This window comes from Stegastes partitus, unplaced genomic scaffold (assembly GCF_000690725.1).
Source record: "Stegastes partitus isolate 25-593 unplaced genomic scaffold, Stegastes_partitus-1.0.2 Scaffold2663, whole genome shotgun sequence".
NCBI classification, from domain to species: domain Eukaryota; kingdom Metazoa; phylum Chordata; class Actinopteri; family Pomacentridae; genus Stegastes; species Stegastes partitus.
This window is the reverse complement of record NW_007580394.1, coordinates 35,406-60,931: the sequence shown is the minus strand read 5'-3', so window position 1 is coordinate 60,931 and position 25,526 is coordinate 35,406. Positions and strand designations below refer to the sequence as shown.

General features: G+C 41.0%; 1 protein-coding gene across 1 annotated transcript; it reads right to left on the bottom strand.

The window, feature by feature from the left end:
- On the bottom strand, positions 1–23,257 carry vstm4b (V-set and transmembrane domain containing 4b). The gene is made up of 8 exons (XM_008305861.1): positions 23,123–23,257; positions 17,967–18,374; positions 7,028–7,081; positions 6,721–6,828; positions 6,560–6,593; positions 6,329–6,453; positions 4,206–4,270; positions 1–3,596 (listed from the first exon to the last, which is right to left on the bottom strand). Exons 1-8 carry the CDS (start codon positions 23,172–23,174, stop codon positions 3,471–3,473), a joined length of 972 nt encoding a protein of 323 aa, XP_008304083.1. The 5' UTR covers positions 23,175–23,257; the 3' UTR covers positions 1–3,470.
- Positions 23,258–25,526: the final 2,269 nt, after the last annotated feature.

Genomic DNA, 25,526 nt, shown 5'->3' with positions numbered 1-25,526 from the left:
TGCTCACATCCACCTTCATATTTATTTCACTTATTGATACACACTGTACAGCTGAAATGTACAAAATGAACACGAGCAGAAATGCTGGAATGTTGATGAATGCAGAGGTCAGTGGTGGGCAGAGAGGAGGGGAAAAGGGAGAGGAAGGGAGCACAGAGGCACAATTCACACACATGGTTCTAGTTAGCGGACTCCCATTAAGGACAATGTGGTCTGGAAGAAACTTTACATTTCACAGTCTCAGGGCATTTTTAAGACGCTTCTACCCACCACCAAAAGGTCACTTTCAGTCACTTCGTTTCATATGAAACACACTGTGCAAGTGAAATGAACATTAGAGAGCAACAATGGAAAATTGGAATGCTACCAAATGCAGAGGTCAACAGTGGTTTACATTGTAATATAATATACAGTCAGGGGAACAAAACATGTCCAAGTCTATAATCACCAGCTTGCTGTAAGAATTTGTTGTACATTTCTAGTAATAGCTAGAAATCCTTGTCCTGACTGTGTATTTTTGTTAGTATTTATTGACACAAGATGTCCTCGAGTGGCCGATTTTGTGTACAATCGCACAACTTTTCGACAGTCTCTTTCACCACACTAGTCCCATTTTATACATATATATATTTCTAAAATAGAAGCTATGATCAGCTGTAACTAGCTAATCATATTTGCCACATAGCTTCTTAGAAAGTGGTTACACAACGCAAATGCCACCCACACTTTTTTTTTGTACCTACATGTGTTTTAGTCCATTCACTGTACTTAAGTGAATTTAACTACCGTCTCAAACTACATGTTAGATGAATAGCTGGTTTGGCTAATGTTTGACAACTGCAAATGAGGCAAAAAGCCACTTTGAGATGAATTGCAGAAGATATTTAGCAATAAAGTCAGACTCCATCTGCATGGATAACTCCACATAAGATAGCAGAAGTCTTGGGGGAAGGGAGGGATCCGGTGCCTTTGTGTCTGGGTTTCAAGTTCGCTGTTTAAAAAAGCTCTCCTTTGCTTTTCCGTGCCTTAGTCCAGAGGATCATTAAATGGAAAAAGAGTCCAAAGTACTTTCACACTCCGATTCCTGGAAAGTGAGAAAGCTAGGAGACCGTAGCGTAGGTATGCAGGATTACGGCCAGTATTGCCTCTGGTTCTTATCTCCAACAACGAAATCACCTTAAGATTAGAAGTAAACTGTGACTGACATTAATGGGAAACAGCCCAAACACAGGTCTCAGTCTGTCTCCGTTCATAGATCAGGTGTCACAATTGTTTGCAGCTTTTTGGATTTACAGTGTGTGCCTTTGTGAGCGAGCCTGTGACTGTGTTTAGCCTTCGTGTAACTCCACCCTTGTATGTATGTATGTATGTATGTATGTATGTATGTATGTATATGTAAGTGTGTGTGTTGCTAACAGCCTGTTAAGTTGACGTTGGCACCAGATGAAAGGACTCGCATGGTCTCACATACTTGCCTGTGGGGGGGGAGGTCGGGGGGCTAATTGCTGCTTTAGCATCAACTCTGTGGAGCTGTGGTCATTATAAACTGCAGCCCGACACACAAAAACAGACTGAGCACAGATGCTGTGAGGCAGATAATGCTGGGAACACACTCGAAGTAAATCACATTTGATAATGCATCGGCTCACATTCATAACAACGGACATCTCTAATTTACTTTGTCTCTCTTTCATAAATCTGCTTTCTTTATGATGGGGTTTCCCACAATTCGAGTTAAAGCGGCTTAAGAAATATCAAAAACAAAAGGCCATCACAGGAACACATTGCATGAGGCGTGCTACAAAAAATGACATTTTGCTGCTAACATACAACCCTTATGTATTTCAGTTTAACAGAATTCTGTAGAATAATTTGTATTCATTAGTTTGAAATAGAAGTTCAACATTTTGGGAAATAGCTTTGATGGCAAGACTTTTACTCATGCTGCTATGTTATTTATGAAGCTAGCTCATCTTGGAACAGTTCCAAAGACTGGAAGCAGGAGAAAACAGCTAACCTGTTTTTGTCCAAAGTTTAAAAAAATACACCTACCAACATCTTTAAAGCTCAGTAATCAAATTAAGGCTTTGTATTTGTGGCTTAAGTCATTAACAAAGAGTTGCTCTACATTGCTTTCCGTAGCAATGTTAGCCTTCTACCTAGCTGGAGTCAGGCTAACTGTTTTCACTCTTTATGCTAAGCTAAGCTAGTCGTCTTGTGGTGCTAGCTCCATACTTAAAGGGTAATTCTGGTTCATTTCAACCTGTTTTATTTCTCATCCCTGTGGCTATTGTCTCTCCATGGGTCATGCTAGCTTTGCACTCTGTACTTCTGTTGTAGAGATTTGATGACGACTGCACAGTTTCCCTAAGAACATGGCTTTTACGTGACTCATTTTAAACATTCCTTTCAGTCTTTGCTTACAGAGACAGAAGGTAAACACAGAAATTAGCCACCTGGAATGGACATTTTGCTAACTGCATTGGGAGTCTCCATCCGTGGATACCTGCCATCTGACCTAATCACTCGGCAGCTGGTTTACATATGTAAGGCGAACTTTCAATAAACTCGACAGCTAAATGGAATTGATGGATTTACCCACTGAACTAGCTTTCGGACAATCACAAGTCGTTTCACTTTGATATCTGGCTGTATTTATTTGAGTTGGAGTCAACAGACAAGGAGCTGAGACAAATGGAAGGTAAGACGTGGAGATAGAAAGACAATGTAGCTCTGGGAACTGATGGTATTCCTGCAATTACTGCTCTGCTGCAGACTAAAGAGGAAAATGTTGCTGCGAAAATGCCCAGCTGGGGAACTACACCTAATTTGCAGCTGTTGTGTGTATTCTATATATCTTGAAGGCTGTTCAACTTCTTGTTTCCTTGAGTCTCTACAACAGAGGTGGAGATTGCAAAGCTAGCACGACATGAGAGATCAGTATCACCCTTATCTAACACTTGGCAAGAAAGTGCGTACAGATATTTCCCAAAATGTCAAATTGTTTCTTTAAAATCTCAAATAGCAGCATTATTGTAGGGAAATCTTGACTTTACCCTGCTGACATCAGGTTGTAAATACCACATGAAGTACTGTATGTTTGATAGGATCGATGAGGCTCAGCCAGCAAGTCCAAACCTCCAGTTTCCCTTTCGATTGTCACGATGGACAAATCAGGTCTAAATCAGCAAAGACGTCTTCTAATGTGTTCTTAGTTTTGGCTACACAGGATTCAAACGTGGGTGCAAAAGAACATAAAGTAAGACTCCAGTATAAAAAAAAAATTCCTTTTGCATCTTGATCTCATAGAAGAAAGTTATACCAAAGTTCATATAAAATCGTATGTACAATTTTGTCATAAATTTTAGACATCATCCCTTCATAAACCATTCGAATACAAAACAATACAGACTATAAATAGACAATACTTTTTACAGAAGGCACAGTTAGTAGTGGTGTATATGTTTCTCTCATAGCTGCTGCTCCTCAAACAGTATCTGAGCGTAGACTGTGCCGCTACGTGACGCCTTGGCCTCCGGAATCGGCTTCACCAGATCCAGTTCCGCGTACGTCAGATTCTCCTCCACTATCTTCGGCTAGACGTGGAAGAGAAAGAAGGAAGGGAAGAGAAAAATAATGATGGAGGAGAGTGGGGGAGAGGGAGTCAGTGGTGAGAAAAGGAAGGTTGAGAAAAGACGTTTATGTAAAACTCCATTAAGCTAATTACAGGGCTGAAGATGCTGTAGATTTACTGGCTAAATCATTGGGTTTGGTAAATGTGAGCAGGCTGTGTGCGGACGCCACCTTGCAGAAGTTCTCGGTTGAGGTTGCCAAAAATTCAAATACCTCTTGTGGCATTGTGTGCCATTAAAATGCCAAGTTGCCACAGAGGCACTTCATTTCACTGACAATTACAACATTAAACTTAGGCTATGGGGCACATTTCATGACATTTTCTGGCACTTTTGCTAACAGACATTCCTGTAACATGTTGGTTCCTTTTCATTATATTTGCGACAGTAACGATGACTGTCTCTGTGAAGGCCTTGCATGGTATGGTAAATTTCAAACAAAATGCTGTTAGAGAGGTTTTCTCCAAATTGGAATATACTACGCTTATAAACAACTTGTGTACCTATGAATAAAACTGGCGACAAGATGGTTGAAAGCAAGCAAAAATGACAAAGGACATGGATGGTACTCACCAACACTACTTTCCTTGGTTGGGGTTTTAAAAGTTTGGGTTTGCGTGTTTTGTCTCCAATGGGAGCTGCAGGGACAAAACAAAAGTTAGTGGTTTTGAATGTATATATTTATGTGTACAACAAGAACCAGACTTCTTCATCGCAACCACAAACTTGAAAGAAACTTTTATCTACACAATGTTTGTGTAGTGAGTTCAGTAACAGGAAGTCTTTGAAGGGACCCTTACTGGTTTTGAGATTTAAAATTCAATCCTGTTTCATTGTAGTGGTTAGTTGTCTGAAGGAAGTCCAGAAAGTTCAATCGTATTTAGCTTGAAGTGGCATTGAATCTTCATTTATTTACTCAATGGATCAGGTAACAATGTGTCATGTAGACGGGGTTGTCTCGTGCAATGCGATGAACCCACAAAGAATGATCCCCTGACTTTGAAACTCCTCTCAGCTTTGCAGTGTTTTTGCATCTTTCAGCTCAATGTTCTGGTTTTATGGTTTGCAACCAAAGGATAATAATAATAGTACTAATAGTCTGATGTTTTGGAAAATACACTTGTTTACTCTCTTACTGCCGATGAGATGAGGACATTGAGACCACTGTTATGTTTGTATGGTAAATATAAAGTTTGCTTCGCATGGAGACTGGAAACAGTGGTAAGCAGTCAGCTTAGCTCTGTTCTTTCAGTAACATTATCCATCTATAGCAAGATCTTTCAACATTTAGCAGCTAAACTGAATATGTATGACAGATGTCCCTAATTTATTGGAAGAAGAACATCCACAACTCCAACTGCGTATATCTGCAACTGAATTATGACTTGTTGTGATTCCAGTATCAAATTTCTACACTAGTCAATTCAAGATATCTAAATTAAGTTTAAATTTGTCAGATTGATGGTGATAGTTTGAACCGGAATCATGACTAGTCAAAGTTTAATTAAAGATATCTTAAATAACAATCTGAGTAGGTGCAATGATGTTGCAAGTATCTTTAGCTACAGCAAAAGGGAGGTGAAGGCGGGGGCTGCTTGTTTTTTAAACTTACTATGGCACTGCAACCATGTCAGGTAGTCTCCTAGTTAGTTTTGACCAGAAATCTCTAATGAATGAAGCTCTTGTTCTCCACACCTCCTTGCTGATGAGCTCTTCCTACATCACAACATTTTCTGACAGTTTTATCTATCGCAGCAACCGCCATTACCTCCACAAACGCTGTTCAAGATAACCCTAACCCTAACCCTAAGCCTCGCATGAGCAGCATCGTAATCCCTGACTCTTTACAGTGACGTTTGAAATATCAGCATGTTATTTTGACCAGTCTAAGCTGAATTACAGATGCTAACTGTCATTTTGACTAGTTAGCTCAGATTGCTTTTATCTGTAATTTTAATTCTCAGTTGTCTAACCCAACTGTTAAATGTAAAAATAGCTTGTCATACGTCTGTGAACTGATGACCAATTGGTGAGTTTTTAAAGCTAATAAATGCCGCGATGTGCTGGATGTGTTATCTTGCACTAACAAACCCAGAACAACTGTTAGCGGTTTAATGGTTGTTGTGTTAACAGTTTGCTCTGCTGCCCCCAAGTGGCCAAGAATTTAATTTAAAGTAATTAGCCTAAAATTTTCAACCACTCAAACCACAGCGTTCTCACTGGCATTTTTAAATGGCAGTCTCGTCAGGAGGAGCGGGACGTGATTAAGATGGTACTGAATTGGTAGTGACTTTAAAAGTGTTTTTTTGCCTTCAGTGGGAAAAGATGATGCATTGCATTCCACTTACTAATTAAGAAGTACATTTGGTGTGACTGAGCTGTGGTTCAACAGTGAGTGTCAACTTAAGGAAGCAGCGTCATAACTCAACATCTTATATATGGAATATAACTAATGCCAGCATGTATTCATGTCTGGAGCCATGCAGAACAAAATGAGTTTTGGACTGATGCCTGTATTCAACTATTTCTATTTTTGTTCTTCTCACACACACAAAAAAAGAATCAGTGAAATAAAATACCATGTAAGGGATTGTAATCAGACTCATTCTGAATGTTCACTGTGGAAAAAAATGCATCAGAGGGAACTTTTCCAACATATTCCAGTACATGTGAATGCACCACAGACTCGTGTTTACCTTTTGCTGGTATCTCCGGTGGTATCTCCTCCTGGTAGTCTCTGCTCCTTTTCTTCCTGTACCTCCTCTCCTTTTTAGGTAGAGCAGGAGACACACTGACCACACTGGTGACCGTCTCTCCTGAGCTGGAGTGGAACCAGATTAGCAGAGATTCAGGACATGTGGGTGTTTGATAGCTTTTATTTGGCGGAACTTTGTTTGGAGTATAGTTGTATTGCCCTAAAATCTCACCTGTTCTGAGGGCTTTTGACCAAGTGGTAATTATCTGCGGAGATATGCAACATATTAGAGTTTCTAGTTTGAGGAAGCCAGTGAAGTCATAGAGAAAAGGATGGTGGAGACAAGAACATGGGGTAAATAAAGAGGAGACCGGTGTCGATGTTGCTGCTGACCTTTTAGCCTCTGTTTCCTCTGTATGTACTGGCAGGTGACGGTCACGGTGAACATGCACATGCACAGCAGACCCACTGAGCAGATCAGCACCGCACACAGGTACACATCTGAAACAAACACATCAGTACAAGACGACATCAGCCTGCTGCTTCACAAAAATTATGAAGGAAAAAAATTGAGTACATGTTTCGCTGAGCTATTTTAAGACACTGGAGTGTATCCTTTGGGTTTGGCTTTTCTTTTTTTTTGACTGTCCACCACAAACGCACACACACACTCAGACAAGCTAAAAATATCCCGACTTACCTTCAAACAAGCTCCAGAGGCTTTCTTTGGCCTTGGTGGCCGGTAGGACATGCACTACACAGAAAAAGAAAGAGAGAAGAGAAACACGTGAAGTCTGTAGTCATCACTGTGGCTTCCCTGCCGCCTGATTACATGCTGGCTAGAGTTTAAATAAAGCCAACTGTAGGAAGACAAGAAGCCTTAGTTGGCCTCCCCGCCCTGCCCGATTGTGTCTCTGATTCACAGGGTTTAACCTTTTCTGCGAGAGTTGGATAAATATCTCATTAACTCAGGCATTAGTGCAAACAGTTGGTTTAGAGTTATGCCCCGTCATAAACTTTTACCTCACAGTCAGCCATACTCTGACCGTAACCTTCTCTTTCACGTTTATAACAAACTCTTGTGGTAGAAAAGAGTAACCTGTGCACGAAAAGGTTCTACCTCAGACTTGCTTGTTCTCTCACTTGACTTGTTTGATGTTTAGTTAACGTTCTAAAACCAGAGTTTACGTTGACAATGGATAAAACATCTGGCACCACAGCAGCTTAGCTAGCTGGTGTTATGACGTAGTCACACAATCCTAGAACAGCTTCATAAGGTGTACGTGGTGTGTTTAAAGTTCAGATTTTGACCTGAGTTGCAGTCATCTTTTCGGGTTCATACAGTAGTGGAACCACTTCTTTAGAAGAATGATAGATGTTAAAAAAAATAACTTGAATTTCTACAACGGTGTAACAAACCCAATCTCATATGAAAGCAGACTCAAAAAAAAAGCTAACTGCCATTATCTTTCAGAGATGACTATAAAGGAATTGCATTGTTTAGCTTAGCATCATTATTTGGAATAAACAGCCAACCAGGATAAAACAAGAACAACAAATCTGGATGACAGGTTAACCATTGACCCAAATGTAGTTTGTTCAGAGGCCTATCGTACATTCACCTTTATTGGGAGCTCAGAAGTTTTAAAATTGACCCTTTTTGAATGAGATTGTTGTTTCACCAAGTCAGTTGAAGCTTTATTTGCTGGTTTCAGTCACTTACTTTAAAAAACGGGAGCAGGCAAGAAGAAATTAATAGAATGTGCGGCAAATCTGTAAAAAGCCCCAATGAAAGCCCAGTCATCCTTGCCCACTTTTCTCTTCATCATTAGTCTCTCCATAAACGGTTTACTCAACATCCCCCGATGCTGTCAGCAGAGACGAACCGTTACACCCCAAAAATCATATGTGAGGCCTGTGAATCCTGTCTAATGAGAATCCCAGCTATGTGCCGTCTGCATCCTGAACGACGGAGAAAATACCTTTCCCATACTTAAAATCTCGCCCCACACGCTCACTCATTTCTCCACCCCATCTGACCGCGGGAGTCTTAACACCTCTGTACTCTTGCTGAGCTGGTGGTAGGAAGCTCGTGAAGTGACACCCACCAGCGCATCTTGAAATACCCCAAACCGCCAGCAGCTGACGACGGGCAGGCTCGCCACCACGCCTGCTGGAGACTTTCCCACAGGCAGACTGGCGGACTTACAAACCAGCAAGCATGGCAGCAAGCATGCCTGAAATAATCCAGAAACTACAATGTCTGGAGGTAAATGGAAGCAAGAGAGGGTTTTTTCTATTATGTAGAAATTAAAGAAGTGGATGCACATTGAAAGATAAGAACTGAACTGAAAACAATCACAACTTTCACTGGTGGATGAGCCTGGATTTACAGCCGGTGCCATAAAGCAGAGTCTGAGCAGCCTATGTGAGAATTGGAAGCTGTCGGACGTCACATAAAGCTGTGGAATGTTTACTGCAAAGCCTCGCGTTCTGAGAAACTAAGAATAAATCCTCGAGAGGAGTTTCTGCAAAATGCTGTGTCATGCTTTCTTGTAGGGTAACATTTATTAAAGTACGAACCCAGCAATAACAGGATAACATTATACACAACAGCAGACGGCATGCATGTCTTTCACCTGCACACAGAGCCCAATATTAAGTACACAACTGTAGAGAATGACATGCATTAAGCAGCAGCAGTGTGAGTGTTGTGCCTAAATCCTATTCAGCTGATTTATACTGATGTCAAGCACACATGGGTTAATTTTACTTGGAACTGCAATAAGCTCAGTGGTGTCATTTAGACTCCCACAACTAAAATGCTTTTATATGAACAATTGTCCTCAAACTGAAATTACTTTGGGAATGAGTTCCCATCTGTGAAACCGCTAACCCTACACTGACCATATGTGACCTACATTCTTCTGTTTGGAAACAATTCTCTTAATCATTTTTAAAGGGAAGATTGGATTACCGTTGAATTATTGCGTAAGCGTTCACTTTGTAAATATAAGAAGGTTCGCAGGTGGAATGGCTTGGAACTAAGGCTCCTGCTAAATATCACCTTAAGTATAAACCTGTGATAAAATAATAGAATTAAGTTGATGCGTCACTGTCACTTACTCGTGTTCGCTTAATAGAAGGAAAGAGTCTTTTCTCATATCGCAGAGATGTGAGACAAGACTTGACCTGATAAATATTAGCCTCTGTTGAAGGGTGTTGGCGTTCTGTTTCATGGGAACATTCAAAAGCAGCACAAAAGGCTGCTACTGTTCTTCTGTGAAGTACTGTTTGGGCTGGTTTTCTTCAGCTTTGCTCATGTCTCCGTAATAATACTTCTTCAAAAGCATGAAAGAAAGATCTTGAGGGATTTGTTGTGGTATGTGGACATATGTGAGGTTTAACGTTATGTTAATTGACAATTCATCTCAGGTGATGTACGCAACAGTAATGTAACCAGTAGTGTGATAAATTACTGTCAACAGGGAGTAAATATGTTTTTGAGTAGTGACCCCAACACTGTAGTAAGATGTCAGAAAGAATCGGATGTCATTTGGAAATCAAACTGAGATGTGCGTCTTTAACAATGATTTATTGGTGTTACTGGAAGCAGTCAGTAACTACATTGTAGTTTGTAATTTGCTAAGGTCGTGTAAAAGGCAGATTTTATATGATAACACCAGAGTTTTTCTCTATTGTCACCACTACTCGTGGGAATAGAAACCAACCAACGCATGTATACTAAACTATCTGTGGTAAAACAGCAGCAAATACGCTAGTGAGCCCAGCCACACTTTCGCTGCACAGTTTCTGTGTGAGCGATTTAAACCAGACTCTCTCCGATTGTTTCCAATGACAGATGATTTAATGTAAAGACCCGCCCTTCCGTCATAGTGAATTATTCACAGCTTAAATCTTGGGAGCATCTCTGACATTCATGTGGTGTTCTTGCCTCAGGTTCTGTGTAGCTCTGTCAGCGCAGCAGCTGTACATGCTGGAATAATTAGAAATTGGATAAATCTGTTGCGCTGTGTGCCATGAAACTGCCTTTCATCCCTCGTCTCCAAAATGTCTTCTTTTTAGTGCAACTTTTGAATGGCTGACGGCGGAATACAGTGGAAACATTCATCAAACTCCTTTTTTGTCCGTCAGAGGCACAGAGTTGCATTCAGTTCCTGACTGTATTTTAAACTTGTGACTCTTTCTTTTTTTGTGCCCCAACAAACCGAACACTGTAAACATCAGTACACAGACGTGGACTGGCCTGAATAATGATCCTCTGTGACTGAATCGGCCACTGCTCTAATGTGCTGTATTCTAAATGACTGGAGATGAATGTAAGCACACAACCGCGCTGTGTGTCCTAACAAAGCTTTGAATAATTCACCCTTTAGCTTCCGGTTGTCTCTTTGCGTCTTCTGGGAATCAGCGTCTTTCTGCACACTTGTTCACTGTGTCCTCTTTATAGACATAAACATAGACTTATTTTGTTGGCTTCTTAGTCATACGTCCCATTTTTCATACAGAAAAAGCTCTAAGGACATGTTTGTGGTTCTAATTTTCATTTTTCCTCGTGGACTTCTTGCTATACTTAAATCCACGCCACATCCGTGTGCCATGTACCTCGCAGGAACACCCTTGTTAGCTCCCGATCGCCCACACGTGTTATAGAAATACCTAAAAGTTCAGTTTGTTTATGCCAAGAGGAGGCTGTGTCCACACTGTGCGCTGCCCTCAGCTTCTCTAGCAAAACCCTCTGACCTCTCTGGATGTGTTTATTGTAGCAGTAGTAAGTAGAGTAATGGGGGTTTTGCGAGTCTGAGACGGATTGTGGAAACACCTGGTCACCTGATGTTATCCCAACGCAAGAATTCCAATCGTGTGATGTCAGAGAAACACTCATAAAGTGTCAGTTATCTGCTGGGTCTCGTCCAAAGTGGGGACCAGGAGCGATGGTCCCGCGGGTGGCTTTAACCCCTCCAATGTGTAGCTCACGTTTATCATAGCTGTCAACACGTAGTGTGGACGCTGGAAAGAAATTCCACTCCCTGCTGGTCTACTGGACAGAAATACGGCTGTTATTCTGGTGTTTTTAGAGCTTTGGCATGTCGCTGGTATTTATTGTAATTACCCACCACAGATCCGGGACTGCATGCTGGTTGTCTAAAGCTATTGATCACTCTTTACTCGAACGGTGGTCTGATAGCTGTCCTGTTTTTGAACATTATTGTTCGTGTTAATTTTAGAAGGGAAAAAGTATGTTTACCCCAATTTTATATGGCTTTGTGTATAAAGGATCAACAAAAATGCCACTATTTGCCCAAGTCTACAGTAAACAAGATGCTCTTGACTTCAGAAAATGCAGAAACACGGGAAGAGAAGCACCAGTGGCAAGTAAACACACTTACTCAAGTACTGCACTCAGAATTAGGGTTAGTATTTAGTTCCATATCAAGTGTGTATGAGAAAATAGGATGTTCTTTCACATCAACAGCTTGTTGTCAAGTTCTACACAAGTCTGTTAATGATCCATTCATTTGAGTCAGGTGTGATGCAGTACAGAAACGTCTAAAGCCTGCTGGACAGTAGGTCATGAGGATTGGAGTTGGAGATCTCTGTCCTAGGAGCAGTGATGTAAGGTAACTAAGTACATTTACTCATGTGCTGTATTTATTTTGAGGTACTTGAACTTTCCATGAGTGTTTTTATGGTACTTTATACTTCCACTCTACTACCTCTCTGAGGGAAATGTTGTACTTTCTACCTCCACTCATTTTATCTGACAGCTTTAGTTCCTTTTAAGGTGAGGAGCTTTAAAGTACAACACAAATTTAAAGATGAACCAGCAGTTTCCAACTCTTTTGGCTATTTATAAACAGCAGTTTGTAGTCGAGGTCACCTTTCACATATCTGAGTTGTTAACGGCTTCACCAAATAATGATTTGTCTCTCGAAACATCTCACACGGTTTCACTGCAATAAATGTTCCAATGAAATAGTATCTAAGCAAGATAAAACCAAAACTGATAATAGATTTGTGTAACAGAACTTTTTCCTCTTACTTAATCATGTGATGAGCCCTTAGATTTAACTTCAGTCCCTGTATATAAAACTGTATATGAAGTAGTTCAAAGTAGCTCAACCTGCAGCAGCTACTGCAACAGTTATTAATCTGGTGAGATCTTATTATATCTTAATATATCAGTCAAAGGGACATAACCAGTACTTTTACTTACTTTACTTGATTCTGACTTTTATTTGTAATGGAGTATTTTTACATTGCTGGATTGGTACTTTTACTTAACTGAAGGATCTAATTCAAAAGATTTATTCCCTGAAATCAGGCCTGATCCTGCCAAGGGACTTGATTTATAGACATCAAGAGTGTTTGTAGCAGAAAATAGAATTAAACTAATGCGTGTTAGACGTTACATTGCATTAGTGCATTAGATGTGACCAAGATGAATGTAGAGACTGCACAGTTTTGGCCGGAGGTGTAGTTTCCAACAGTCTGGTCAATGAGGGAGATATCCGTCATCTTCAGGCTAAGCCTCTTGTCACTGCAGAGGAGTTGTATTTTCTGCATATCTTGACATTCATGTCCTAATTGCTGTATTCATTCAAAAATGTCACAGTAGGCTTTTTTTAAAAATTATTATCACCAAAACCACAATGGACCGGCGCTTCCTTGAATGAAAATAGCTCCCCACATCCTCGACCACTAAAGGTTAGGAGCCAGACACGAGCCAGCTGCCCACTCAACTGTCGCCGCGGACAAACGTGCAAGCTTTACCTTCCTCGGCACAACTATCTCTTGTTCCATTTCTGCTGAGTCTCTCTGGACTCTCCGTCTGTTCTACTTTCGGGAGGGAAACTCCACGTCGAGGCCAATGTCAACAGCTCTCGGTAGGGACTGCGTGTCTGCTCGGGCCCAGACTTGGCCGGGCTTGACACCCTGAAAGTCACAGACTGCAGGAACGCTTCCATGGAAAATGTGGTGAGCAGAGTGTGGAGAGGAAAGACAGTACTACGGTAATAAATTTAAAGATGAAGTGTCTTCAGATTTGTTGCAAGGATGAAACATTGTGATTCACGACAATCACTCTTAAAGGAGCAATATCTCATGAAGGCCTTTTCAAGGGCTCTCTAACCATTAACCAAAACTCTTGCAAAGTTAATATGAAAAACAGACAGTTTCAGGGACCGTCCACTCCTTCTGACTGACAGGTGTGGACATTGTGCACAGTAAATAACCTTTTACTAAACCCAGTGGATGGCTACTCATAGCTTAGCAGCCATTACTAGGCAGGCAGGTCTGTCAAGCTTTGGATTACTCCATATCGTAAAGTGATTTGTGCAAGTAAGAGTGATCTGTTTGGCATTTTCAGAAGAGGGTGGTATCTTTTACTTTCTAGCCTTCCTAAAACCAAAAACGCAAGCAAAAATGTAAGAAACAGTTTATTTATCCCATAAAAGATGGAGGTGGCCACCATGACGTCACACATTGGTTTGCGGCCTACCGCATTAAAATCTTGAGTTTGGCCGTCACTATGTTGGTTTTGTGATAAGTGAGGAATGGATTACTGAGAACTTGAGGACACTAAACACACCCAAACAGTAGCATCTTGACTATGACATGTAAGAACTACCTTAAAACATGCCCCGTTTTATCCTCTATTTTACTCTAAATGGGAATATAATTTACTAAAACAGTGAAAAAAAATGCTTTTAAATTTGTGAGCTAAGCTAAACAGGTACTTATGAGATGAGCACCAACTAGCTGTACGCTGCAGTACAAGACAGCTATGAACATCTGGAGACAGCATCTTCAGTTGAATCAGCTGGTTAGCAATAGCTCATAAAATCTTTCCTTTTAGCTGCCGAATCGATGGCCACCACCTACAAACAGAAAAGTGATGAATTCAAGGTAAATCCTGAACCCTAGACCCCTACAGTTAAGGATCGGGTGCCTCTGGTATGCTATGAAAGGCATTTTGTTGGCGTTGTTTGGGACCACTTGTCCCCTTAGAGGAACGAGTCACTGTAAAATAGTAGTTCTAATGCCACACATCCAAATGGCACTGAGTGGTTTGATGAATTTGATATTAATTGTATGTTGTGGCCTTCACAGTCACCAGATCTGTAGTGTCTATAAAAAGTCCTCTTTTGTTGCTTTTCTACATTGAAGTGTGGTCAACATAATTTGACAAGAATTTACAAAAAGTGAAAACAGTTTTCTACAGAGTAACCAATCAATCCGTCTATAAGCAAGTGTTCAGTAGATGCACCTTTAAACTGCAGCATTGAGCCTGTGTGGATGGGTCTCAGTCAGCCTTGCACATCTGGACGCTGCAACTTTACCCCTTCCTTCTTTGCAAAACTACTCAAGATCTGTCAGGTTACATGGGGATCATGAGTGAAAAGCCCTTTTTAAGTCCAGCCACAAATTCTCAATTGTATTAAGAGCCTGGATTCCCGATTGAACATCTTGGACTGACATGTTAGACACCGTTCTTCACCACTATCATCAAAACACCAAATGTCACCTAAGTCAATATCTTTCCACAAAAGGCATTCTTCCAGATATCTTGTGGAAGAATGCTGTCTATCCCTCCAGTAGAGTTCAGAGATTGGAGGACCATGGCCAGCATTGAAGCTGTTCTGGCAGCATGTGGTGCCACAACACCTTATTAAGATACTTTATGTTGGTTTTTCCTTTGATTTGTCACCCGTCTGCATGTGAAGCCTGCTTATTACCTATTTACTCATATTTTTGAGTTTTAAATCTGGCCACTGTTATCATCGTACACTGTGTATGTGCCATATGTCGACAGGTGTAGCAACAATTAGCACCAAATTTGGAGACAAAACGCTGTCTTTACGTCTGTTGCTCAACATTTGAACTGTAAGTCTGCCACAAATGAAAAGCAGGGAGAAGAAAAAAATGCTTTCAAAGAAGCCTCTGGTTTTGTGAAAGTGAAGGGATTTCAGCGCAGTATCTGGTACCAGTGGATGTGTCATCCATTCCGTTGTGTGAACGTCTTGTGTGCCAGCCGTGGCATTGAAACCTCACACTCTCTGCTCTTTCTCCAGGATCGTTTATTCAGTCAGAGCCGCAACTTATTGAGACGCAGGATCCTTTTATCTCCAGGCTTGTTCCTAACCAATGACGTTTCCCCTCCCAAATCAAAAGCAGGACGGTGCTTGAGCTCACTGAATCCACTTCAGCGGCGTCTTCAGCCAGATGAATTAGATCATCTGGCTGTGGTCAGAGACACTGCTGCTACTGGAGACACTGAATGGCTCCCCCAGGACAAATAGTTATCACAGTTTGAGTTTGCTTGGGCCTCTTGGGGTCTGTAAGCGTAAGAACCAGTCACATCAGTCCACTTGCTTTAAAATCCCACTTGGGGTAATTAAAATGTGCTGGCACAAAGATGCGTTATGCCCCTTACCTTTTCTTACATACACAATCTTTAATTTCATGCCCACAGTACTGACAGAGAGTTAACAGGATGTCCACGCTCTCTTTCGTTTGTGTAGCTGGGAGCTGCTCAGTAGTCGTCACCGTTTTCTGCTGCTGGCAAATCCCTGCAGACAAACCTGCTTCTGCTTAAACCTCTTTGCGGTTACACTATTATCAAACCGGCATTTGTCATTGCTTCTGTTGTGGTTGGAAGAATAGCTGTCAAGTCTCCGCCCGGCACTGTGAAAAGCAGTGATGTCATTCTGTGAGAAAGTGGGCCACAAATGTAGCGATCCCAGCCTTTTGTAGCTCTTTTTTTATTTTAGTACTTTAGGAAAATTTTCGCAGCCTCAGCAATTTAAAGCAACACTATTTGCTATGAGATGCATTAGAAATAACACAACTTCTAAGAGTCCTGAAGCACAATGCTGCTTGTTGCTGCTTTTTATCTTATTCATCACATCTCGCCTGGATCAAAACCTTAACTTTTGTCCACAAACTCCATGAGTAAGCAGTTTCAAAAATAGCATACGTGCAACTGACACCAGATTAAGTCACGTTTCATGAATTTCAAAGGATTTACAACATGTGTAAATGCATCAGTTTCCTTTTCTGGTATGTCCTAATTCAACTTAAACATTTTAAAATGAACTTGATCTTGACTTTCTTGTAAATCAAGTAACCCAGACTGACAAAATTCACTAGATAGTTAAGCTACTAGTGAACAGCTCAGGAGCCAACTGCTGCTTTATCCAGCTTTAACTGGTGGCGAGCAGATCGATACTGAAACATCAATACTTCTAATCCCAACATTTTTCCTCAAAGATCAATATTTAAACGCTATAATTTGCAGTAAATGTGCATTTTACAACGAACAGAGGACACGGGAATGTAAATGTGCCACCACCACCATCTAGTCCTAGTAAAACATGCTTTCTAGGAACTGCTTCTCCTTCCACCTGTCATATGTGAACTACGGCTCTATAAATGTGTGCTATGGTGACGTAATCAGTGACGGTGGGAAAGTGATTCATCTCATCTCAGCTTCAGTTTGAAGCGAGAGCCGCTGTCGTTCTTAAAACTACAATCGATATGAATAAATACTAAAATAAAATGTGTTTTGCAGTGAGTGACGAAGTAAATAATTGCCACAATAAATAGCTGCATAAAGATCGGGACTGGAATTTTTGAGTTAATGTCGGAGTGAGATTTGTGTTTCAAGGATCAGTTCACGTCGATTCAACAACATATTCTCAGTTCTATTCAAAGGCTGTGATGCTGAAATGACAAACTTCATCACAGTGAATGTAGGCCAATGAGTAGCCACTGACCTGGCCTTGTTTGTTTTCACCAACAGCTGACACTTATTGACCCCGTCCTGTATTTATTATGACATTTACTTAATTAATCATGTGTTTTACAGGCATTTCAAGAGCAGCAACACACACAAGATGTCAGGGAAATTGAATAGTAAGAGGCTACTTTTTATTTGTCTTTTCTGAACACATTCAACTTTTATACCGAGTATCAGTAGCTGTATTGATATCAGCCACCTGGGTTTTACTTGGTATGGGATTAATAAGAAAACAAACAGTGGACTAAATAATCGATGTTAGTGACGATAAGGTCCTTGATTCTGCATCCTTACTGATTTCTGATTAATTATTCCTGACTAACTTTGAAGCAGCTGCTACGCCTCATTGCCATGTAGCTGCATTTATGACTATTATAGCTACTTCTCATTTCTGCTTAATTATCCTGATGTTGACTCACACTTGTGCCGACATATGACTCGATAAGCTGCGTTTGCATGACCGTATGCCCAGGAATGGTAGGTTTGACCCAGTTAGGCGACTCCTTCTTCCCCTACCAGTGGCCAGAACCGCTGAGTAAACGACTTTAGGAAATTCTAAAGGAAGTCTTCATGATATTTATAGCAAACATCCCTTCAGTTAAATCTGTAAGCACGAGCCTTACAAACGCAAAGGTGTGTTTGTTATCACTTGCATTGCTTCCATGTGGAAAAAGTTTTGGACTTGACTCTGCTGTGGTGGTTTTGACCCAAACCTCTTGTATGCAAATCATCAAATGCGAGACAGTGTGATCACAGAGCGCCTGCTTGGCAAAAGAAAAAGCCGGGAAGAAAACAAGATAATAAATCAAGCCCTCACCTCTGAGCTCGGTGGCCGCCGTGCAGTTGGATGAGGCCTTCCAGCGGTCCTGGTGCTTTTTAAACTCCTGCACCCGGCACATGTAGAGCCCCCGGTCCCCCTCGGACACGTTCAAGATGACCAGCTCGAAGACCTTCCCCTGCTTCACCACCGTCAGCTTCATTTTGGGCCATGGGAAACTCTTCGTGTAGTTGCCATAGAAGCGGGCCTTCCTCATGTTGACGCGGGCGATGAGGAGCTCGTCGTCCGGTTGATCCGTTCCCGCCGGGAGAAAGGTCCATTTAACCACCGGTAAAGCGGCATTGCGGCGTCGCTGGGATACCACACAAGTAAGTGTGATGTTTTGACCCTCCTGGGCCACCGTGAAGGGGGAGGGAGTGATGGTGACGTTGATGGCCCAACACAAATCTGGAGAAACGAGTCACAGTTATTTTATATTTGGAGAAATATACAGCATGAAGGTGAATAATAATCTCTATTAGACACTAAACATTTCCTATCTCATCATCTTCTGTTCATAATGAACTGAAATAGATGTCAGAGGATTGGATTCAGGTCATTTCTTAACAAACACGTGTAACTTTGAAGCCATCCTCTTTCTTGTTCTGAGAGCAACGTTGGCTGCAGCAGCTGTGCGGTTATGACAGAGCTGAGGGATCTCTTTAAGCACATTCAGCTGTTTTCCTGTCTTCCCATTGTTTTGACCATGGCACAGATGGTTGACTACACTGTAAAAATACATCATATAAAATGAAGTACACAAACTACGGCAAAATACTTCATGTTATCTGTTCGATTAGTTGTTTTAATGCAAAGCTACCCAAAAAAAAGTACAAAAACTCATGTGTATACTGTGACATTAACTGCCCATTCCTACAGTTACACATTCACTTTTCCATTTGACAGACAACTGAATCACTACCTACAATATCAGATTCAGGCAATTGTTTCTAAGTATAGCAACCTACAAAGAGTGTGTGGAAATACTAACCACCATCATGGTTTGTGTTTCCAACTATTTTAGGCAAATGACTGGAGGATTCCTTCCTCGGTGTCTACACCAAGTTGAATATGTCTGAAAATTCAAATCATTTCTTTTAATACAATTTCACAACAGGGCTGAATAAAAATGCTCTAGAAGGTGGATAAAACCCAGTCATATGCTGCGTACCAGAAAAGTTAAGTGTTGTACTGAGCTGCAGTCAATTCACTATTTTATATTTGTTCCAAAGAAACATTGGAAGCAGAAGACAGTGCAAATCTCTAACCGAATTAAATTCAGCAGTGTGTGAGGGCCCAGAGCCAGACGATGACACAAATTAGTCGTTTGACAACTAAAACAGGATGAAGAAGCTGTTTTGCTGCTTCGTCGTCGGCGGAGATGTTTCTGAAAAGTCTGACCTCAGGTTATTTTCAGGCGGTATCTAAATGGCCAGTTCAGATTTATGCACTTAAATGTGGACCTACCAGCGTGCATAAAGCCACGTAAACACATGTGAGTCATGCAACTTTAAATCAGAGGAGAAAAAAAAAAAGTCCCAATACAATCCATGCTTTGAGGTACGGTAATAAAATAAGTATTTATTCGATTAAGTTTAGTGAGTCAGTCAGTGGCACGTTCCTTCAACAGAGTCTTAAACCTCAAGACTTCTCAGTGGAATTATTTGAAGTTGAAAGCTGCTTCAAGTTATCATGTTGTAAGGGTGTAAAAGTACACAAAAATTAGCATGTGCCTTTGTTTATGGGCTCATGGTTCTATGTAGCATAAAGATAAGGCAGTATGCTGTGACAAAAACGAGAAACATCTTCACCTGTTTACGCAAGTATGCTGTGAATTAAATTTAAAAAGTGTATTAGGACAAGGAGTCAATTCATGATTGCACTATTAAAGGTGCAATCTGTGATTCTGGAGAACAATTGTTAATGTTTTCACCTAGTTAGCGTATTTAGATTGCCAGCATGTGGCAAATTTACTGTCCCACTTTAACCCCCTTCCCCTCCGTCCTGTGCACGAGCATGAATGTGCACGAACTTGAGGACACATTGGAGTAGTGTTGTGTGAACTGGTCTGAGCCACTTCGTTTTTGCAGATTCAGTGCTGCGTGTGAACTCGAGGACAACTTTGAACAGACTGTGAGGAGATGTTCTCTTAATTTGATGAAAGCTGCATGGAAGTGAAATCACTGACTCTGCCTTTAAAGCTTCTGGTGTTTCCTCTCTGCAAACTCCTGAGATTTGTTTAGCGAAGTTTCTCAGTCCTTGTTTTGATCTAGTAGCAAATTTATAGCAGAATGGTTTAATGCTTTGTGTGGGGATGGAGAAAGAGTTTGTTTTTATTGCAAAAAGAACTTTGTGTTGCGTTCTGTTGGTATGCAAAAGTACACAACAAATAAAGTCTGATTAAATGAATGCAGCTAGCTCAACAAATTGAAGTTAATCAGTATTTTGTTTATCTAGAAAATACTGAAGTGCAGAGCTAGTGTGCATTACAATCCAGTCAACATTGTGGTGGCTGTGAAGTTTAAAGTCTGTGTGCTCACAGTTCTGCAGGTGGAGGAACCCAGTACCATGTCCTGACCCTTAGTCAATACTCTACACACTTTAGTTTGATATTCCGTCACTTGTGCAAGATGACTTTGGCCATTTCTGTCATAGTTTGTCTCGTGTGCAGTGGGAGGAAGTTGAGTCATGTCATCCATCTTTATATACAGTCAGCTTGGCTCTTATATTCAATGTGAGCTCTATAAGGTGGCTGGTTCTGGGCTTTGTGCAGGAAGGTTCTTTGAAAAAGATAAATGAAACTCTAATGGTGTTTGTCCCACTTTAAAAGCTATCAAGTTTTAGCTGAAAACAACTGGTTCACTTCAGGGTGGATCTCGTGTTCTACAATTTCCATTCGGGTCTTCAAGTGTTTGGATCACAGGGCGCACCGTGAAGTCTCAGACCAAACTGGACCCAAAACTTGCGATCGCTTGATACTGTGATAAAACACCAGTAGTGTCTAATCACTAAAACCTACTCTAACCGCAGGAGGTTAGGCGGAGTAACCAACACACAGACTGACGGCTTCGATATCTAAAATTACATTTAATAAATCACATACACTCCATTTGACTTTTCAGTAAATAATACGATTAAACACAGGATTTTTGAATACAAATTATGTGCGCGGTTGGAAAACGGTTGCTCACTTACATTTAACCTGACAACAAATCAATGGCCTAATTATAGACTACCAGAGCAGGAGAAGCTCAGCAGGCTCACAACACTGAACTTAACTGACATTTTATAGTGTATAGTGCAGTGCGGTCTGAGAATCGTGTTCTGGAAATAGCTGACAAAACAGTGTCCATTCAGCTGAGTTTTCACTGCAGCAGCTTCTCCCAGGAACTAGGAGCCTTTGTGGCAGGAGTCCAAATGAAGTTTGGGAGAAGTTGTTTTACCTTCCTAAAGAGTACCTGGTGCAGGGCTACGACTTTATCAGGAACTCCAGGGATGGAACTGGCAGCATTTCTGATTGATTTACTTGCAGAATTTTACAGTCTGTCTGAATCATGTCACAGTTATCTCCACAGTAGCTTGTAAAATCCATGTGCTTACATTAACTTGCCTCTACTGTTGCTATAGTGTTGCCTGTCCCTTACTTTATATGGTTTTACAGTGTTCTGCATTACCGCCACCTACTGGACAAGAGTGGAACAGTTTATTGTGTTGTGCACAAAAATGTAAAAACAGCTGCAGCTTTCTCATCCATCCATCCATTATCCATCAATTATCTTTACACCGCTTAATCCTCACTAGGGTCACGGGGGGGCTGGATAACCAACGGTCTAAAGGAACTAGGTCCAAGGACTAACAGTTACAGGTACTTTCAGTAGCTGCAGTAGCTGCAGTGTGCTTTACTGTAGCTTCCATCAGTTGCCTTTGAACTGCAGATGTTCAAAATATGTATTATTTTCATCATTCGTACTTTTTTCAGCTACACTTTATCAAGGCTCAGAAACTGATGAGTGCAACTGTTTCTTTCAGCCAACATGAATGAGAGCTCCTAGAGGTGCTCCAAATAAAGTAAAACTACAGTGAAGTCATGTTGTCCTGCCACAGATTCACTTTGGGAATCAGTTGTGTTTTAAAGTGTGAGGAAAGTTTTTTTGTTTTTTTTTTGAACAGTTAAGAGGAACATAAGGGAGAGATTTCAGTCAGGTTTTCGCCCAGATGAGAGCAGAGTTCTGATGATGCACAGAAACAAAAGGAATTGAAGCCATTTTCATTCCACTTGTGACCCCAAATTGTACAACTACACTCAACACAATCTAATAATTTACAGATGGTATTTAGCAACAGAAACCGATAATACACGGCTCACTAACTTGAACTTGTCTCTTGATAACAAAGGCACGAAGACAGAAATGAAGAGCTACAGGTCCTATCTGAAAGCCATACAGCCCACGAGCAGATTTACTGTTGCTCAACAGTCGTCCTCCCTCTGACAGCCGTGTTGTTTTTGGCAGTTTGTGTCACCATACGTGGGATGAATTTTGAGGAACAAACCTTATTGCTGCATGCGTTGCATGACAATATATCACACATCTGCTTTTCCAACCTTAGGCAACCCTGATCATCCACACTTTCCATGACACACAAGCCTTTTACTATCACACAAATCTAATGCTCTGAGCACAGCACGTAATTAAGATCACTGCCTCTTTCACAGCTTTGTCTTTTATTTGGTCCTGAGTGACAGAACAAAATGAGGCAAATATAGTTCTGAGGCTGAAAAGTGTTGCTGCATGACAGAAGATCACTGAAATCACTAAAGATTAATGAGGAGGTGAAACTCAAAGCTGAGGAAAGCCACCAATTTTCACTTTGGAGTTCTCTCTCATCTGTGCAAGCATATGTCACTTTGATAAAGTTGGTATTTTATTTGCTAGGCCACCCTGCAATCTCACCAAACTTCATTTTAGCAGACTGAAATAAAAAAAAAAGGTTCCTCATTAACCTAAAATGTTTTTCTCCACATCTTCACCCATCTCTTCAACATCTCCTCTAATTCTTAGATGTTTTCTGCAAAGTTCATCTAAAAAAAAACAGTGGAAAACATTTTGCCTCCACCACATCCACGTTGGCCTGAAGCAAAATAAACTTTTTCCTACCTCCAAACAGAGCTCGGGTCAGCAGAGCGAAGACCACAGAGGAGATCTTCATTTTCCAGCGGCTGCTGCCTCCATAAACTCCCAGTTAAATGCCTCTGAAGAAAAGAAGCCCCAGGTTTCCTCCTCCTCCTCTTCTTCTTCTTCTTCTTCTCTTTTTTTCCCCCAGCTGAGGAGTGTAATATGAAACATTGGACGCTCTGTTTCCACTCAGAACCTCCCTCTGCCCCTCCCCCCTCCTGTCACACACAGTGAAAGCACGTTCGATGGTCTCACGTGCACGCACACACACACACGAACACATGCACGTGCACGCACACACACACAAACACATGCACGTGCACGCAGAACAAGCAGAAACAGACAGGTGACCGAGTGCGAGGACACACACACACACACACACTCATGCACGCGCCACCTCTGCTGCTGGGGAGGGAGTGGGAAATGTAATTTCCTGTGCAGGATGGAGGGCGGGGAGGAGTGTGTTGTTGAGATTGACGCCGAGCAAATCACACTTCCAGCTGTGGAGGACAGCGGGCGCAGACCTCAGCCAGGGCTTTTATTTTGGAACACATGTTGACACGGGGGGGAAGGGGCTGCAGTTTGTTTGTGTGTGGGAGTCTCACATCTTCTGTAGATTCATTCTGCAATTAGGGTTATATACTCAAGTATTTTGCTTTGCTTTCGAAATTAAGAAAAAACAAACCCCACGGCCGATATTGTGTCTGCGTTCGTCTGCATCCAGCTCCCATCGTCTCTCGTGTCGAGTAACAAGATCCCACAGTGAATCTTTGTGCAGCCGTCTGTCTGCTCGGGGTTTTTCGGGACACTTTTCTGGCTTTTATCAAACCTCAGAGCAGCAGCGCTGTGGAGATCTGGGACACTTTTGATTTACAGATAAAGGAGGCTGTCTGCGGGGGCCTCTTAAGTGCTCCCAGTCTGGCGACAGTTTGACAAACATGGATGTCCCCCCTCCTTGACTAAGAACCCCCCACTTTGCCGAAGCTCTGTCACTATCAGGATAAAGTGCAAAATATGTTGTGGGATTCACCAGAATAGGGCTGTGCAGAAATCATCGCTCGAGCTTTTTAGCTGTTTTTAATAATTACCAGCTCCTTTCCTTAAGTATGTACATCGGAAATAAAAAGTAAACTGTTTTTTAGTGAAATACAAACTACAACAAGCTAAACAAAATATCTAACATGAAGTTGAAATGATCAGGCAAACAACAACCTGGAATATTTAGCACATTATTCACTCCTTTTTCCTCTGTTTTGGTCTCCACCAACTCTGGCAAAACAGACAAACAACATACTGCTGTTATTTCTTACAGATGCTTTGATTGTGATATGAGCCACCATTGTAGTGGAAATGCTACTTGGGATTTCTTTTCTACCAAAAAACAACAAATGCCACAAAACAATGCGATTTTTGCTGCAGTCTGCACCAAGCGAGCATCTCCCGTTATAATTTATTCGCCAGCCATCTTTGTAGCACCACAGTGCTTTATTTAGAACGGCATGTTGGGAAACATTTTACCTTCAGCCCCTCTCCGTTATCCATTTGCAATAGATTTTTTAAATTAATCGTTAAGTCCTGCCACCAACTTCTAAGAAAGATGCCTGAGCAACATGCTATACAGTCATATTTTCTTCACCAGTCTGTTGCTTACTGTTCTTTATTATCACAAACAATGAGCTCAAAGTGGCTAAAAGGCTAAATGTAACTGAGAGGAACTGTAGAGTTGCTCCTAGTTTTGTGTGGGTTTGTTAGTGCAGATTAATGTTATAGTAAAGTAGTAGTAATTTACTTTTTGTCAACAGTACAAACTGAAAACACAAAGAAGTTGTTATGTTAAATGTGTTGGCAAATTTCTGCCTATTTATACACCAAGCACACTTTAAAAGCCCAATTTTCCCTCTCCTTTAACTCTAATTTTAGTCTTTATCGCCTCTTAACCTCTTAAGAACTGGCGTCCACATGCATGGACATCACATTTTGAGTTATACTATCATATTATTTATACTTCTTTTTTTTCTTTTTTTTTTTAATGTTTAATATTTTATTATTAGCATTATTTTATTATTTGTATTTATTTATTTACTTATCTTGTTTTTTTTATTTATTTCAAAAATACACATTTTTTAAAATAGATTTTTATTTTCTTTATATTTTGTATTTTTTATTGCATGCATATCAAACAAGAGCTCCAGTCTTAAGCGATTAAGGGACATAATTGTCTCTTTAGCTGCTAATTTTTTTTTAATCCAAGATGACCAGTTAGGTATGAACTGCGGCTGTTTGCTGCTCAGCAGAAATACACTAAGCTTGTCAGAGATGTTTGTTTATTTCTTTCAGAACTGTTCACCGTGGCTGGATGTCACATGACCTCGATGAGAACAATGAG